The 17,970-nt window shown below is 58.4% G+C and overlaps 2 protein-coding genes across 9 annotated transcripts in view; one reads left to right on the top strand and one right to left on the bottom strand.

Moving 5' to 3' along the window:
- RALGPS1 (Ral GEF with PH domain and SH3 binding motif 1) overlaps positions 1-17,970 on the bottom strand; it is a 233,187-nt gene that overhangs the window by 89,785 nt on the left and 125,432 nt on the right. The gene's annotated exons all lie outside the window — the stretch shown is intronic.
- The window catches only part of ANGPTL2 (angiopoietin like 2), a 34,507-nt gene that overhangs the window by 5,876 nt on the left and 10,661 nt on the right, over positions 1-17,970 (top strand). Inside the window, exon 2 of the mRNA XM_028512898.2 lies at positions 8,391-9,256. Coding sequence (XP_028368699.1) covers positions 8,440-9,256 — 817 coding nt within the window. The 5' untranslated portion in view covers positions 8,391-8,439. The remainder of the gene's footprint in view (positions 1-8,390; positions 9,257-17,970) is intronic.

Genomic DNA, 17,970 nt, shown 5'->3' with positions numbered 1-17,970 from the left:
TTCTCCCTCTCCTCCGAGGCTCCCCAGCTCCAGGGCTCCGGCGCACATCAGGCCCTGCCGGAAACACAGCAGCCAACTCAGAAGCCGGGCTCTGAAATGGCTTCTGCAGACTCCCCGCCTCTGCTCTGCTGGCGGGAGCTCCTGGCACGGAGGGCTCAGCGTGCCGGCTTTGGGGGAATCTCAAAATGGCTCCCAGATAATGTGCCATGAAAAAGTAACAGCAGCATCGCTGTCCACCTGGCAAAGGGAACCTGCTCCCCGCCGCCTGACCACATCCCCACTCACCCTGTGATCTCACAGTGTGACCACGGCCCGCCCCCGCCATGAACTCAGCCCTCCCCTGGAGCCAGCAGCTCCCCACTGGTGGGACCACTAGAGCCCAGGGCGTCAGGCGGACTCGATCCCCCAGCGCCCCTCTTCCAGGCAGGCCTGCCCGACCCCACACTACCTGCCTCTCCGGCTCTCGCCTGTGTGTCTGCCCCCAGGGACAGGGCTGGCCCGCAGTGGCCAGGGAGGCTACATGGACAGGCAACGGAAGGCCGGGTGGATGGATGGACACACGGTTTGTTGAAGGTCTTATGAGAGCTGAGCTGCCAGGGTCTGGGAACTGGCTGCAGCCTCCCTGGGTGCCCACAAGGTCTGCTGGTGGGGAATGATTCACAGGGAGCCCGGGCTGGGAGGGATGGCAGTTGGCGATGTGGCCGTCCCCACCCTGGCCTCCAGGCTGGCGGTGAATCACCTAGGACAATGAGGCACAGTCCCTGCTCCAGGTTGTCTGAGGTGAGAGCGCCACTGCTCATCCTAGGTGCCCATTTTGGGGTCTCAGCACTTGGATGATCAAAGAAGCTCTTTCTAATGTCTAAACACAACTCACCCTTGTGCTGGCCTGAAAGCCATCTCCACTTGGTCAACAGCGACCAGGAAGTAATCTGCACCCTGGCCACCAGACAGACAGACATGCTGGTTGGGGGGGACACTCCTGGTGGAAGTGAGGGCATGCACCTTGCAGCTGCTGGCTGAACCCTAGCCCTGATGTTTACTCCAAGTGACCTTGGGCAAGGGACCTGACCCTTTTGGACCTGGGTTTCTGCTACTGCGAGATGCAGATAATAACAACTTTCTCCCAGGTGAAGGGACCATATACTTTGTTACCCAACCAGGGCACTTTTGAAGGTGATGGGGGTGCTGTTAAGAAGGCAGCACGCCTCAGCTGGGCCAGCCGGGACTCACGGTCCCGTATGCACAGGGCTGTGCACGTGCTAACGAGAGGGAGCGCAGCCAGACACGGCGCCGTCCTCAGCAAACACGTGACCGCTGTTCTGTCTGTGCTGCTGGTCAGCTGGGCCCGCTAGGACCTTATCTTCTGGAATTTTCCTTTGGATCCCTCCCACATCCTGCACTATCAGTTCATGCGGGTACCACCCCACTGGCTTGCCATCCATCCCGACCAGCTTTAGTGGGAAAAACTGCCAGCTCTGGAGCGGACTGTCCCTCGTCTGGCCTGGCGTGGGCTGAGCAGCCTCCATCGGCACTCAGACCTGTCACACCGCCTCAGACTCCACTCCGCTCCCCGGCCGCCGGGAGCAGCCACATCCGGGGCAAGTGGGGCACTCCCAGCCGGCTGCCCGGTGCAGGTTCCCTTGCTGGCCTGGTGGAGCCCTCCTCTCAGCAGTGCCGGGGGTGGTGGGGGGACTCATCCCTGGCCTCCTGTGGCCACCTGTGGTCACAGAGCGATGGGGTGGGGCTGGCTGCGGGGGGAGGGGTGGGTCTGTGAGCCCTTCAGACTGGGACGAAGTGCCCCCCAAGATCTGGATTCGACCCAGAGGCTCCCCGGGACTGCTGACCCGGGGACCTTGAGCGAGCCCCTGCTCTCCCATGCCGGGGCAGGGTCAGAGAACAGCCTCCCTGGGGCCGCCTGTGACTTCAGCACTGCGGCTTCTGCACGCTCGGCCCAGTGCACCCCGGGGTTCTGTTACCGGCTCTGCCACTTAGCAGCACTTCGCCCGATGACTGGGCAAAGTGACTCATGGTCTTTGAATCTCAACAGTTTACTCACCTGCCGTTAGCCTTAAAAGCATTTTTGTGGGAATTAGAGAACTGCCGTGATAGAAATACACGGAACTACAGAGGTGAGGCCTGGGAGCGGCCGGCGCTCCCCGGAGCGGCCTTGCGCACAGCCTGCGCCACCATGCTGAGGGAGCAGGGCTCCCCCGGGGCCGCCGGGGGACTGAGGTGGTGTGCGGGGCTGGCGAAGGCAGGTCTACAGTCGGAGCACGTGAAACACAGCCGGTACAGCTGCTGTGGTCACCACGGCCGGCACCGCTCTCCCCACACGAACAACCGTGAACCCACCTGTGCCCACCCCGCACACAAGTGCTTGGGCGGTAACTGCCTGCACTACTGTATCTGGCCCTAACCCACCGGCGCACCCCAGGCCAGCGGCCTCTGCCACAGGGCGGGACGTGGAGCGCTGTCTCGCAGAAACAGCTGCTCCCACGAAGGGGCCCCTCGCCTGGCTGCCGTGCTGTGGAGGGGGCGTGGGCACGCGGTGTGTGGTCCCCCTGGGCCAGGCCCCGCAGGGACGCCCACAGCGACCCCCGGAGGCCGGGGGGGCTTCCTCCCGTGTGCAGAGGCCATCACGCGGCTCGGTCACAGCAGCCCCGCTTGTGGGGAGGGAAACCCGTGCATAATGGAAACTCCTCACAATACAGTGTGGAAAAGCCATTTCAAGAATCATTTTTATTTTCATATCGAAGCCAAGGAAAATAGTTGGATTTGCTATTCTCTGTTGGTCACAGGAAGAAACGGAGGAGCGCGGCTTTGATCGGGATTGAGCTCTTCCCCAGGTCTGAAATGGTTGGAATCCCAGGGGGTTGTTTCTCTTGGGATGCAATTAGTTGAATAAATACCAAGAGAGCAAAAGTATACAAACTCATTACTGCCCATTGAAAACTGCCAAACTAGCAGAAAACTGAGGGGGGTGTGGCACTGGAATCTTCAAGGAAAATAAAGGACTCCCAGGCCAAGGGAGCTGGACTCCCTCGGTGTCGGGCTGACCGGAGCCCTGGGCTGGCTCGCGCTCACTCGGGTCTGCCATGGGGCCCCGGGACGGTCACTCAGCCTGTCCGGGTCTCTGTGTCCCCGCCCACAGCAGCCCGACTGGATTGCCTGAGAGGATACCTGCCAGGCGCCCAGCACGGCGGCCTGTCCCTTCCTTCCCTTCTTGGAACCCGAGCAGCTCCAAGTCGCTCCCGCCAAACCCAGACTCCGTGGGACCGTAACGAACGGGAGACCCAGAGCCGGCAGCCTCCCCACCGGGCCCACCACTCGCAGCTGCCCCGGAGCAGGAAGGGGTCTTTCCGAGCCTCCGCGTCCTCCCCTGGGGCGGCACACGACTGCTCCTGAGCTCTGAGTGTCGTGACGGTTCAGAGAGACGGTGCGCGTGAGGGCCGACTGTCGGGTTCGGCTCACTTGCTAGCGGACGGTCTCAAGAAACGCTCTTCACGGCCAGCACAGGCTCTGGTGGCATCTGCGCGCCCCTGACCCCGACTCTGCGCCCAGTGCTGTGTGACACGCTGGGGACACTAAGGCAGCCGGACTCAGTGCGTCCAGCGTGCTGCCCCGGGGCTGGGAGGAGAGGCGAGGCGGCCAGAGCCCCAGTCGGAGCCCGGCTGACACAGCCGCCCCTGCTCCATGCGGCAGGGTGATCGGTCAACTCTGGCACCGTCTCAGGGGGCGAGGGGGTGGGTTCAAGGAGACGGTAAAAGCGCCGGACACCCTGCCGGCGCGTGGCCAGCCCTCCTCACCGTGGGCCCGGCTCTGTTACTCCACCTCCAGTTTCGGGAGCCCTTCCACGTTCCCGACCTAGTGTACGAGAGGGGCTGGAACACCCACTCTCCCAGAGGAGGTGCGGCCTTCCTGATCTCAGGTGCCAGGAAGGCGTGGGAGCCCGCACTCGGGAGGGGACTCGGGAGGGGACGGACCTCAGTGGTAAACAGTGCGCCCCTGGCTGCTCTGGAGGCCTGCCTGGGGAGGTTTGGAAGTCCACCCTTTCCCGGAGTCCTCTGCCTCCCTGGGCCTCCGGCAGTTTCTGGGCCCTGGCGGAGGCCCGTGCTGGCATGGGCTCCAGCACAGAGAGGTGTTTGTCACCAGCTGAGGCAGGTGAGCGGGCCCGGAAGGCAGGGGCAGGCCCACCCTAGCCAGGAGGGCGGCTCCTCCCCATTGTTCTGGGCCGGGTGTGGCTGCTGGCGCGAGAGCAGCCGAGGTGCGTTGGAAACCAGGCATACACACTCACAAACTCAGCCCGGTTTCCACCGACGTCACGAAGCCCTGCCTCGTGGCCCAGCCCAAGCCGGAGGCTCCCGGCACCTTTCTCTGCCCGGCCTGAAAGGCCTGCGCTGGCCGCTGGCACCACGCTTGGGCTCTGTCATCTCCCTGAGTACGGCTCAGCGTGACCCCGGAGAACACAGGCCCTGTCACTGCCCGCTGGCTGTCATGGGTGCGGCCTGGACCCAGGCTGCCCACCGGAGAAGCCCCCAAGGGGGGCCCCGGGAGACAAAGCCTTCAGGTCCTCTGCTGTGGCCACTGTAGCGTAAATTCACGTGCAGTCAGAGAGTGGTGACGCTAATGTTTGTTTTACTACTGAGACCAGATTCAGGACACTTCTGTGTAGTCACTAAGGGTCTGAAGGTTTGTGGATGAAAAGGGGGCCACGCACTGAACCCGACAAGCTCGGGGGATGCCTGCACAGTCGGCCCTGCAAGCTCAGAGACCAACGTGACTGCACGGGATGGTCTGAACACACACCCCGTAACCAGAAGCGGGCGATAGCAGGCGGGCACGTCCTAGGCCTGTAGCTTCCCCGACAAAGGCCAGTCTCTACCCGGAATGAGCCTGTCTATTGTGTTTTTGCATCTAGGATAACACACCTTTGAAATGTCACAGTGACCTTCTTTTAGAGACCCCCAAGACCTCCTCCCCCTGGGCAGGACGCCACAGGGCCCCTGCTTGTTATCCCGCCGCCCCCCCCCCACACCCACCACCTCTAAGCGCCGTAAATGGTTAGTTAGTAAGTGCTCCGCACCCACCAACATAAAACAAGCAGGTGTCTCTCTGTTTTGCCTTTTTGTCCAATCCCAGACACACCCCCTTTTTTTCTCCCCCCGCTTAATCCACTGCCCACACGGTTCGTGTGACTCTCCTTACATCGCCTCCTCTTATTCTACTGTAGAAAATAAGCTACAGAACTGTCGCTCTCCGGAGCATTTTCTCAATCCACTGAGATTCTGCTTCCCAGCAAGTGTCGTCCGTTTGGCACCTTACAGAGATCCTCTGCAGGTCTGGACATTTCTTGCACCGCCAGGTCTGGGTGCATCAGGACGGGGGTGAGTCCTGGTTGCCAGGACCACGCGATCTTAGGCCGGTTACCGAGCCTCGGAGTCTCAGTTTCCTCATCTGTGAGATGAGTGTAACAGTGTGTACCTTAGAAGAATGTCGAGAGACTTCGGTCAGGTCGAAAACACATGCAAATGCCCAGTGCAGGGTCAGGCACCTAGAGGACACTCCGTCAATGGGTGTTACGAGAACTACGAATAAATATAATAAGTGGCCTCCTGTGCAGCCTCCCACCCCAGCTGTCACTCCCAGCCTGCCTGCTGTGTCCCCCACCCCAGCAGTCACTCCTCCCAGCCTGCCTGCTGTGTCCCCCACCCCAGCTGTCACTCCCGGCCCACCTGCTGTGTCCCCACCCCAGCACTCCCACTGCCTGCAGCTGTCAGTGGGCATGTCTTTTCTTCCAGTCCACAAATACTTACTGGGTTCCTAGTGTTCCAGGCCACATGTTAGGCACTGTGACCAAAACAGACCCCTGTCCCCCTGCCCTCACGGAGCTTACACTCACGGGGGTGGGGGGGGGTAGGGAGATGCTGGGTCTAATGGTGGTGAGGACTCTGGAGGGGCAAGGCGGTGAGATCGCAATCTTAAGTAAGCAGAGAGGGCCTCCCTGGGGAGGTGACATTTCGGCAAAGGCCTGAGAGCAGCGAGGCAGCGAGCGAGGGAGGTGTTGTAGGCGGGACAGAGCAGACTGTGCGTGAGGAACTCCGGGGGGGACAGAGCAGCTGCAGTCCGTGAGCGAGGAGGAGAGGACACAGAGATGAGGTCAGGGAGGAAGCGGGGCCAGACCAGGGGGCCCTTAGGGACCAGCGAGCTTCTGGTCCCAGATGCGCAGCCACGAGAGGCTCCTGAATTGAGGAGAGACCCGAAGTGACTTCTTGGAGAGGATGGCTCTGGCTGCTGGGATGAGAACAGACTGCAGCGGGCATGTGCGGGAGCAGGGAGACCAGCTGGGCCCCGGCAAGAGGTGAAGGTGGGTGGCACCAGGGTGTGCGGGAATCGGGGGAGGCAGCAGGATTCTGGGAGCATTTCCGGGATACTGCTGTTATCATTCGGTGGTGAAGCAGAGGTGGGTAAGAAAGAAAGGAAGGATGATTTCATGGTTGAGGGCCTGAGCGACCGGAAGAACGGGGTTGCCATTTCCTGACGTAGGAGGAGCTGGGAGGAGCAGGCTGGGGTGGCGGCAGGGGCTGCCAGGAGCTCATCTCCGGGTGCGCGACGCTGGGGGTGCCTAGCAGAGGGCCGAGGGAAGCATCAAAGAGGGAGTTGGATATGTGAGCCTGGGATCGAAGGGTGAGGTCTAGGCTAGAGAAATAAACGTGGGAGTTGTTACCAAGGTGTGCAGGCGGCCGGAGCCCCCAGATGGGAGGAGACCACCATGGGAGAAAGGTGGACTGAGCTCGTGGGTGGGGGGGGCCCTGGGGACAGAAAGAGGAGAGCGAACCGGCGGAGAGGACTGCGGAGCAGCGGCCGGCGAGGGGAGAGGAGAGGGTGACGTGTGGGAAAGGAAGCCCAGGAAGGGAGCGCCGTTGGGAGGCGAAGCATCAGTGGGGACCAAGGACCGGACGTCCGGTCGGGCAAACGAAGCCACTGGGGATCGCGCCTAGAGCACTCGACGTGGACGGGAGGGAGCAGGCCCGACAGGAGTGAGTTCGAGGGACAGCAGGAAGAGGGGCTCTCGGGAAAGACGGAGCACAGGAACTCTGTGAAGGGCTTTGCTAAAAGGGGGAGTAGAGAAGCGGGACGGTAGCTGGAAAGGGGATGCGAGGTCCAGAGAGGATGACCTTTAAGCGGAGAGAAACAACAGCGTGACTGAGGGGAGATGTGATCCCAGGGAGAGATGGGGGCGGAGGCCTGGAGCGAGGGCCTCAATAAGTAGGTGAGAGGAGCGATCCCGGCACATCCGTCCCCTCCCTTTTGGCCTGACTAATTCCTCAGTCATTCCTCAAGGGTCAGAGCAAAGGTCATTTTCTCAGGGAAGCTTTCCTGACCCCTCCAATAAGGGCAGTTCCCTGTTCCCCTCTTCCGCTGCACACGCTCCCTCCCCTCACAGCACTCGGGGACCACGAGGACGATGGGGAAGCCCCTGAGGGCTGGGGAGGGCTCTGTCCCATCTGCAGAAGCATCTGCAGCGGCCGGCTCCCGCCTGGCACCCCACTGGTGTTCTGGGACGCCTGGGGAAGGTGTGAACGGCCCAAGAATAGAACTCAGACAACTCCAAAGACCCAGGTCTGTGTTCTGCCCCCGCAGAACCAGGTTGGATCACGTTGTGATGACCGGAACTGTGCAGCTGCGGCTGCGGCGAGTGTTTGGGTTTCCAGGGGCGCAGCTGTTCATCCCTCTCTGGGCTCTGCAGCTTGGCTGAGACACAGACCAAAGCCATGGGACTGGACACATCGTTTCCTTGACATTGTCCGCTAGAAACCGAACACATCCCCCACTGTATCTGGCAATTCACTCATCTAACACATGCTCGCTGAAAGCTCTCCTGGTGCAGCCCCCCGGGAACACAGAATGGCAGCAGACACAGGGTCTGCCCCCGCGGGACGGGGAGTCTAGCGGAAGGCGTCGAGAAGAACTCCGACTCATCAACATTGCGATGGGGGTCACAAAGGGAAGTCCGGGGGTCATGGATGTGTAGAATGGGGAGACTCAAAGGCCCGAGGAGTGTGGGGCCGAGGAGGAGGCAGACTGGAGAATGCCCTGCTCTGCCCCCCTCCCCTCCCAGCTTCCGGCCGCCGGCTCAGGCTGTGGGCGCTGGGGCTGGCTCCAGGCGCAACACGGTTGCGGCCTCCTGCCGCAGAGGCCCCGGTCTCCTCCCTCCTCCTTTCTATCTCTGCCGGGGCCTGCCTGTCTCCTGCTGCTGCTTCCAGAAGGGCTGCCTCCCGAAGCTGCGTGTTTGGAAAGATCTGCCTGGTGAGAAGGCTGAGCTCATTCATGGCACAGGCCACTGGCAGCGATAGGACCGTTACTGAGTCTCCCCTTCTGTTTACTTTCAGGTTGTTATAGGCTCTGTTTGCAAAGGAGAACCACCATTCTGCAAGGACCATGAGGCCGCTGTGCGTGACGTGCTGGTGGCTGGGACTGCTGGCTACCTTGGGAGCTGCCGCCGGCCAGAAGGATGGTTTGGAGGGCGCCGAGGAGGGCTCGCCAAGCGAGTTCATTTACCTGAACAGGTACAAGCGGGCTGGCGAGTCCCCAGACAAGTGCACCTACACCTTCATCGTGCCCCAGCAACGGGTCACAGGTGCCATCTGCGTCAACTCCAAGGAGCCCGAGGTGCTCCTGGAGAACCGTGTGCACAAGCAGGAGCTGGAGCTGCTCAACAACGAGCTGCTCAAGCAGAAGCGGCAAATCGAGACGCTGCAGCAGCTGGTGGAGGTGGACGGCGGCATCGTGAGCGAGGTGAAGCTGCTGCGCAAGGAGAGCCGCAACATGAACTCGCGGGTCACGCAGCTCTACATGCAGCTCCTGCACGAGATCATCCGCAAGCGGGACAACGCGCTGGAGCTCTCCCAGCTGGAGAACCGGATCCTCAACCAGACGGCCGACATGCTGCAGCTGGCGAGCAAGTACAAGGACCTGGAGCACAAGTACCAGCACCTGGCCACGCTGGCCCACAACCAGTCGGAGATCATCGCGCAGCTGGAGGAGCACTGCCAGCGGGTGCCCGCGGCCAGACCCATGCCCCAGCCGCCCCCCGCCACCCCGCCCCAGGTCTACCAGCCGTCCCCCTACAACCGCATCATCAATCAGTTCTCCACCAACGAGATCCAGAGCGACCAGAACCTGAAGGTGCTGCCGCCCCCTCTGCCCACCATGCCCACCCTCACCAACCTCCCGTCCTCCACAGATAAGCCGTCGGGTAAGTTCCTTCCGGGAGCCTGCTCCACCCAGGCCTCAGAGCCAGGCGCAAGGCTCCCTTTGGCTGTGGCCACCAGTTGGGGAAAAGCCACAGCAAGTTGAATTTCAGCCAACAGACTTGCACAGTCTCCTAGCAATCCCCTGGGTCAAGCTGCTGGAGCCGGTGGGTGCTCCAAGGCAAAACCAGGAAACGGGGTGGGGGGGGGGTCTCAGGAGAGAGCAAGCGCTCTCCGGCTTCTGACCAGAAAGACCCCCGAGCCTGTAGTGTTCTGGGCTCCACGTTAGATGCTCTGTGTTGGCACGTAGGCTGTCTCGCCGGCAAGCTCTCATACTGTGCTTGGCACAGAACTGGCGTTTGGTAAATGCCCACTGAGGAGACAACAGGCCAAAGGAAAAAGTGTGTTCACGTTAAGAGCATGAGAAACAGACTGTAGGGGCTGAGAGAGAGGAAGGACTACTTTCTGAAGCCCACACGTTTCCTAGAGTTTGCTGCTGTCTAGAATTTTCAACGCTGATCCCTCAGTCTCTTGAATATATGTTTTGTATTAAAATAGGGCAATTCTCAGAATATCATTGTGGGGGAGGAATGGAGTTGCCGGGAAGTTCTGCAGCTGGACCAAGGTGTTGGTGCTGGGTGCTTTCATGTATATTACACGATTAGCTCCTGTAGCTCCTTAGGGGAGACTTGGGGTTAGGGCCCTCCGACCGGATTTGACTTCTGGCCTTTTCACTTTAAGTCCAGGGCTGCCTCCTCTGTGCTCTAGGACTCAGGGAGTCCTCACTCTGGGGACAGCATAAGCCCAGCCCCCAGAAGCTCAGTCTGTCATTCATCCAGGACCCTGGGAACCTTCCAAGTGGCTGTCATATTGAGAACTAGATTCATCTTTGCAAAAACTAACCACATATCTTCTCTGAGTCAGTGATTTTGGTACCACTTCACTGCATTAGCAGGAAGCTATTTTTACTCAAACTATCCTATTTTACACTTCTGCAAACGTGAATATGATTGGGAAGAGCAGCTTCTTGCTAATTCCAGAGGGGAGCTGCACCTGAGTCCAGGAGGGTCACCTTTGCAAAAGACAAGGGCGGCACTGTTTGCAGGTCTATGGGGGCGTGGGGCAGAGCGTCCGCCCACAGCGCCTTGCAGGACAGCACCCTGACCGGGGGTGTGGGTTGAGAGCACACGCTTTGGAGCAGACTGAGCTGGGTTCAGACTCTGGTCCCTGTACTGATTAGCTCTGGGACGGTAAGCGAGTTGCTTCTCCCCACAAAGCCTCAGTGTCTTCATCTGTCAATAGGGGCAGATTAAAATAGTGCCTACCTGAGGATTAAATGCAATCCTGCAAAAAAAAAAAAAAATGTGTCTAGCACAGTCCTGGCCCGTGGTAAGCTTCAGTACAAGGCAGCAACGAGTCTCCTTTGGTCTTGGTCTCTTCATCTCAAAACAAGGAGGCCGAATAAACGGCCCCTTTTTAGCCATGGCGTTCTACAGCTGACCTGCAGTGCTGCAGCTGACCTGCAGTGCTACAGCTGACCTGCAGTGCTGCAGCTGACCTGCAGTGCTACAGATCCACGTTCAGCTGTACACGTGTCTATTTAAGTCAGAAGCTCCGAAAGACAGGGCAGGATGTGCTACTACATCTTCACAGATACCCAGAGGGTAGAACATGCCCGCTGGGCACCAAATAATCCTGCTGGGAGTCAGGTCAACCTCATTAGACAACAAATAGATCTCTAAGCATCTCTGGTTTCTGACTCAACAATGCTGGGACATTATTGAGCTTCAGCTGAGCTGGCAGATACATAGTGTAGGAATGCAGACTTAGGATGCCTCCACCCTCGTCAGCTGTGTGCTCATGAGAAAGTTACTTAACTCTGAGCCTCCATTTTCTCCTCTGTAAAATGGGAACAAGAGCCCTAATATCGTACTCAGGCTTGCTGTGGAAACTCACTGTAGGCAGGCATGTCGTATTATGTCCCATAGGCCATGAGTTATCTGTTGGGGCACAGCTGACAATGGCAGAGCCCCCCACTGTGCTGTCACAGAGCTAGACTGGGGAGCGGGTGAGAACCACGGTGTCTGACCTCCGGGAACTCAGTCTGGGGGAGGTGGCGGATGCGGGAATGCCCTGGGAGCCTCCCATCCATCGCCCACGAGTTCTCTCCCAGAAAATCGGCACCTCAGGTCTGACACAGGCTTTCCCTGGGAGGGGGCACCTGTCGAGGCCACAGTCTCCAGAACGTTGTGAGAATTTATGGGGCCAACGTAACCAAGTGCCTGAAATCGGAAACAGGGAAAACCGTGGGCTGGGCGGTCACTGCGGTGACACCACAGCGCACTGCGTGTCCCTTGGCGGGGCATACGGGTGCCACGGGACAGTAGGAGGCGTGGCCGAGTCTGCTTGGGGTAGAAGGGGAGAGCTGGACGGAGGCGGGGACTTCAGTGTCGCATCTTCGGTGATGTGTGTTAGAGCTCACCAGGCGGACTTGGGAACCGGGAAACTGCGTTGCTGGTGGCCCCGATGCGGATGAGTCTGGGCAGAGACGCAGGGGCGTGGCCCTGCTGCTTCGGGGCACTGTCCAGCGTGGGCCCGTGCGAGGCTCCCGCACTCGCCCACCCCTGTCTCTCCCACTGAGGAGAGCACACCTGCTCGGGAGGGAAAGGCAGTGGTCTTATTCTGTGATAACGTAAGATGTGCCATAATTTACCTTTAAAAAAAAAGCAAGGCCTTCCCACGCATTGGTACCGAGGGTTAGTAACAGATTCCTTATGACCCACCTGCCAACCAAGCTCCCACACCAGGGCTGCCAGCCGAGACGGGTGAGCACCTGGCTGTGAAGTCGAAGGGGCAGACAGAGCCCTGAAGCGCATGCCTGGGGGCCCTTCCCTCCCCTGGAGTTGGGACGGACTGAGAGGAAAACTTGAGGGTCTCTCTTGGCCAATGAGCAAGGGCCTCTTATCAGGCCTGTGCCGAGAGCTCAGGGGCAGGTGCTGGTCCTGGAAAACAAAACCTCCTCTATGCTCTTGCCCAACAGATTCTTTGTTCCTGAAGACATCACTCAGCCAGAAACACCTTTGCCATCAAACACTTCTGCACTCGAGCTTTGGCAGCTTCCAAATCTTTCATTCCGCAATCTCAGAGCCGTCCGCTTTCTCCCCATTGTCTAGGGCTCTCTCCTCATTGTGCAGGCCACTCAGCCCACTCAGCCCACAGCACGCCCTCCCCTGGGGGACTGAGGGAGCCCTGGCTGCTTCTCCGAAGCTGCACTCGCCAGCTCGCTCCCAGCCCAACAGTCGACAGCCGGACTCTGGCCCTAGGCCAGGCCCAGGCCTCAGAGCCTGAGTGAGGGAGACCCAGGCAGCTTCCAGCTTCCCAGGGGTCTCACTGGAGCTCTGTCCCGTCCCTCTCAGGTCTGGCCAGACCTGGGGGCACTTTGGTTAGGATGATGCTTGTCATAAGGCCTGGGGCCAAATGGCCCTGCCAGTGGCCCTCTCTCCTGGGGTCCTGGAGTCCTGCTGCTGCTGCCCTTCCTTCCTCTGTCCCCTTCGCTCTTCCCACACTCTCCGCCCCCCATAAAGAGCACAGCCGCAGGGCTCACGCTCTCAGAGGCCAACAAAAGGACAGGATGGAGCCTCAGCTCCGGCCTTCTCTCAACACGGTTCCGGGAGGCCCAGGACACCGTTCGTGAGCCAGGCACACGCCAGCGCGCCCACCACGCACACACCCTGGGCACTGATGGGACAAGGAGAGGCGGTGCTGCCCCTAGCTGCCAGGGTGAGGCCTTGTCTGAAACGGACCTTTTAAAAACCAAGAGGAGTAGCCACTTCTAGTCGTTTTCACTCTTGAAAGGAGAACATAACCAGCTCAGTTTGTTTCTCAGCGGAAGCAGAAGGGGCCACGGAATTGTGAGTTACCAGAGCTCAGTGAGGGCCTCTCCGCCGCCCTGGCACAGCCCGCCCGGCCCGGAGCCCGCCGGCGGCAGAGCCGAGACCAGACCTAGACTTCTAGCATCAAACATGCTGAGGTTCGGAGGTTGAGTAGCTCAGCCAAGATTACACGGCTAGCTGAGGAGCTCGGCCAAGGCGCAAACCCAAGTCTGCCCGCGGCGCTCCGGGGCACTGCGCATTGCCACGGAAAGGCTGGAGGGGGGCTGGTGTGAAAGTCGCTCTATAAATGCTGGACCCGGCCCCCGGTGCCAGCCGCCCGGGGCCTGACCCTCTGTCACTGTTCCACGCACCAGGTTCCAGGCAGCTCCTTGTAAAAGAGCTCTGGGAACCGAGTCAGTGGATTTGCTACTCGAACTTCCCGCTCCTAGTTAACACGGGCGTTGTCACTGCAGACCCACTGATAATGGCGCTGTCTCCTTGCTTGGAACCAGCTGAACCCACCCTCTGGGGCCAGCTCGCTGGTCTCACGAAGGGGCTGCTGTGGCGAATTTATGTGGTGGACTGGATCATAACCCTGAGGCGAACCCCGCCCCCCGAAAAAGAAATCAAAGAGCAAGCAGAATTAAGTTACCATAATAAGCCACGTGAGCTCTCCCACGGAAAACATAGTGTACACCTGACTTCTAATAAATGTTAAATGGACCCAACTGAGGCTGTAGATAAATCTGACCTTTAATTGTATCAAGTCTGGACAAATTCTCTAGGTTTCTTCTTAGCATTTCAATGTACAGCTAAGCCTAAAGTCCTCATTTTTTTTTTTTTTACAGATTTTATTTATTTATTTTGAGACAGAGGGGAAGGGTGAGAGAAAAAGAGAGGGAGAGAAACATCAATGTGTGGTTGCCTCTTGAGTGCTCCCTACTGGAGACATGGCCCGAAACCCAGGCATGTGCCCTGACGTGGAATCAACCAGCGACCCCCCTTGGTTCACAGGCCGCTGCTCAATCCACTGAGCCACACCAGTGGGGGATGAAGTCCTCATTTGTTTAAATAAGTTAACTCTAATTATATAAAAACGAGTAGCTCTGAGCGGCTAGGACGGGGGAGGGGCAGCCACGTTGCCTCCCTGATGATAACACAGGAACAGCCGCTCCCTCACAACAGACGGTCCGAGGCCAGGGAGGCACGGGCAACCCGAACAAGTGCTTTCCTACATGGATTTTTCCTTCTGCTTTGCTTCCCCCTGAGAGGCAGGAAATATGTATGTAATTAGGTTGTGGGGCCCTGGCACAGTGGCATGTTTTAAGATAGAGAATGAGATTATCACACTGTGACCCCCATTCCTTCTGGAGATCAAGCAATTGTCAATCCAGGTGAAAAGCTATGGGTCAGATGGGGGGGCCAGCTCCAGCCGACTGGGCTTCTACGTCTATACAGCTGTGGGGGGCTGGGGAAGCTTCTGGAAACTGTGACGATGGTGAGGGGGCACTAGCCACCGCTGAAGGGCCTTTCACGCCACAGAGGCCTGCGGGGGTGGGGGGGACCCAGCCCAGCTCTCTTGCCTGCAGAGCTCACGCTGTTCACCGCGCTGGGCTGTCCCGTTTCTAAAATGTTATTGTTGACCAAAGTCAGATTCCGAAATTCATTTCCAACTACGTAATGCAGTGGTATTTCAGAGAGCATTCTTCGCTAGCTTCTTCATAAACAAAAGCCAGTCCAGTGTGAGCTGGGTCGTTTTCCTTCCAGCTCTGCTTTCTCTTCCCCCCTCACGGGGGCCTCCCGGGGACCAGGTCACAGAGAAACTGGAAGTGGAATGATGGTAAGCTCTTCCTCTCTGTGACACAGGCCTTTTCTAAGGGCGACGTTTGGCTCCACGCTCAGGCTATTTACAGCACCGGGAGATGAACTATCGACTTGTTACCGTTCGAAGTGGTGACCTGGCATCCCAAGGCCGGGAAATCCCAACAGTTTGGTGCTTGGCAAACTGAACCTTATCTAGAAAGTCCTGGAGCTCGGGCATCTGCGGCCGGCTCACTAGTGCCCGAGGGGATGTGCTATGGCGAAGTAATGCACCTCCCACTGCACTGCATGCCCGATGGGCTTCCCCGGGAAAAACGATAAGGAGAGCAGAACTGCGTTAGCATCCGACCGTGGTGTCAGAACAAAGTCACCAAGCAAGGGCGGGGTTGCTGAGCGTGGTGGGCAGTGCGCTCCTGCAGGGTAACGCTGTGCATTTCCCATCGGTCTCTGTCGGGACCGAGGAAGGACACGAGCAGCAGAGACTGCTCGCGGGAACACTGCAGACGGTCCCTCCCACGATCCCTGCCTCCCTGCTGCAGAGCTGCTCAGCCTCGGCCCCCTGTGATGACCGGGGGGTGGAGCCTGTGAGACCAGCCTGAGGATCCAGGCCCTGGATCTCAAGATGAGTCCAGGGAGCTACCGGACCCAGAGCAGTGTTACAACATTCTTTTTTTAATGAATAAATGACTTCCCCTAGTAGATTTTTGGGATAAATTAATTTAAGTTAAAATTGCTGTATATACAGGGAGTAATTTCATCAAAAAAATTTAGTTTAAGTGACAAATATAATCGTTGTCTTTATTAAATTTCTAAATGTTGCAATTAAGTGGCGTGCTAGAGGCACATCCAAAAGAACAGGAAATTCGTAACGAGCCGACCTTCTACTGCACGCTGTCCAGACATCCGCACGGCACAGGCTTCCTTTCCCGCAGTCTGGTCTGCGTCCTGACTATCGCCTTCCATGGGGTCGCTGTTTCTGGCGGATTTGTTATTGTTGGTTCTCACACTGAAAAGACTAGAGTGAAGATGGCAAAGGGACTGCGGCTGACGGTGGTGAGAACACGGGAGATGGGGGGAGGCACGTGGGGTGCCAGACTGGGAAGATCACCGCATGGTCACTGCCCCAAGAAGGCTCCTGCCCCGAAGGAGCCCACAGGCTGGCAGGGAGACAGACCCCTACCGACCCTAAGGCTGTGTAATGGCCAGGGCGCAGTGCAGTGGGAGGCGCCAGGGCTCGGGGCGCAGAGCCCAGTTCCAGGCTGTCCACCTGCGGCTGTGTGGTCTCTCTGAGCCTCGGCTTCCCCGCTGTGCACCTGCGGCTGTGTGGTCTCTCTGAGCCTCGGCCTTCCTCGCTGTGCACCTGCAGCTGTGTGGTCTCTCTGAGCCTCGGCTTCCCCGCTGTGCACCTGCGGCTGTGTGGTCTCTCTGAGCTTTGGCCTCCTCGCTGTGGCAGGGACTCATGAGGATGAGACGACGGGGTGTGTAAAGGCTCTGGATACCTGGTGCTCGTCATCCTCACTCTAACCCGGCGGAGATAAATCTATGAGACATTATGGGAACCCTGAGGAGGGAAGTAGGGCTTCCGGGTTGGGGAAGACTTCCTGGAGGAGGGCTGAGGAGGGCTGAGGGCCCTGCGGATGAATGCTCAGAACTACTGCTAGCAATTACCAAGAAATCACGAAGACCAACTTAGTGCTGGGCAAGTGTCCGGTTTTCAGAAAGAAAAAAGGACCAAATACTAGAAATAGATACCCACTGGCTGTGGTCAACCCCCCAAAAATTACGGAAAAGATTATAAAAAGGGGCTTGTGAGTTCATGGAAGACTAAAAGGCGATTGATGAAAGCCAACAGGGGTTTTCTAAGAACAAGCCCATGAGCGGACTCCCTTTCCCGGAAAAGGCCGAGGCGCTGGCGGAGCACAGGACACCCGGCACCGTGAGCGGTGACCCTAGCCCTGGCCACCCATCTCCCGGCTGACAGCGTCCCGGCACCCACGCCCCTGCACCCAGGCAGCCTCTGCAACCTGTGACCTCCCCCACCCAAGCAGCCTTGGGGCACCACGGGCCCCTGCCCTGGGGGAGACTCGGGGTTCCACCCCACCGGTCTTGGGGAGCCACGGAGAGTTGCTCACCTCTGCATACCGTGAGCCCACCACTGCCCCTCCTAGCCTAACCTCTCCTTTTAAAAATGTGAAGTCCTTGTTTCTCCTCCTGCCCAGGGTATTGATGGAAACCAAGGAGTGAGCACGGTGTTTTCCTAAGTGTTCCCTGGGGAGCGGCACTGAAATGTCCGTTTGTCCTGAGGTCAGCAGGCAGGAGCGGGTCTCTGTAAGCTCTGCATGGGCCCCAGGAGACCTAACTTGGGGGGCCTCAGAGTGTCGCAAAGGCTTTGAAATACACCCGCCTCACACATCTGCTGTAATTTTTACTATAAGAATTCCCTGAGGATTATAATAATGTTGCTTTTGAAATGACTGGGCCAAGAGTAAGACAATGGATTTATGGATGGCTCTGATTTCCCAGGCATGTTCAGGAATTCTCGGGAAGTGAGAAAAACCTACCTGTAAATTGTTTTCAAAAGTAATAACATTTTAATGAAGACTAAATTTAACAATTAACAAATTTGACAAGACGTTACATTTTGCAGACATTTTACTACACGCTTATAAATTTTCATTTTGTAGTTTTCTTTTCATATTTTAGAGCTCATAAATTTCCTTAGGCCTCGAACACTTCCACGAGCCCCTGAGAAGCCCACCGGCCAGGCCCTGTGCCCACCGCCGGAGGGCCCGCTGACCGGCCTGGGCAGTGGGCACCAGCTCGTGGGCCCTTCTCCCAGCAGGGCCAGACGTAACGCCCCTGTGTCAACTCTGAGCCCCGCAGGAGCCCGAGATGCCGTTGGGAACACACCAGCTGTGCCGGTGTCTAGGTTCCTGTTTTGTACTCTGGCTCACTGAAACGTGAGCACTGACCAGAGAACATCTGTGCTCGTAACCGAAATGTTCCTTTCCCGAGCCTTCCGGATG

This window comes from Phyllostomus discolor, chromosome 3 (assembly GCF_004126475.2).
Source record: "Phyllostomus discolor isolate MPI-MPIP mPhyDis1 chromosome 3, mPhyDis1.pri.v3, whole genome shotgun sequence".
Classification (NCBI taxonomy): domain Eukaryota; kingdom Metazoa; phylum Chordata; class Mammalia; order Chiroptera; family Phyllostomidae; genus Phyllostomus; species Phyllostomus discolor.
This window is presented reverse-complemented; position numbering and strand designations above follow the sequence as displayed.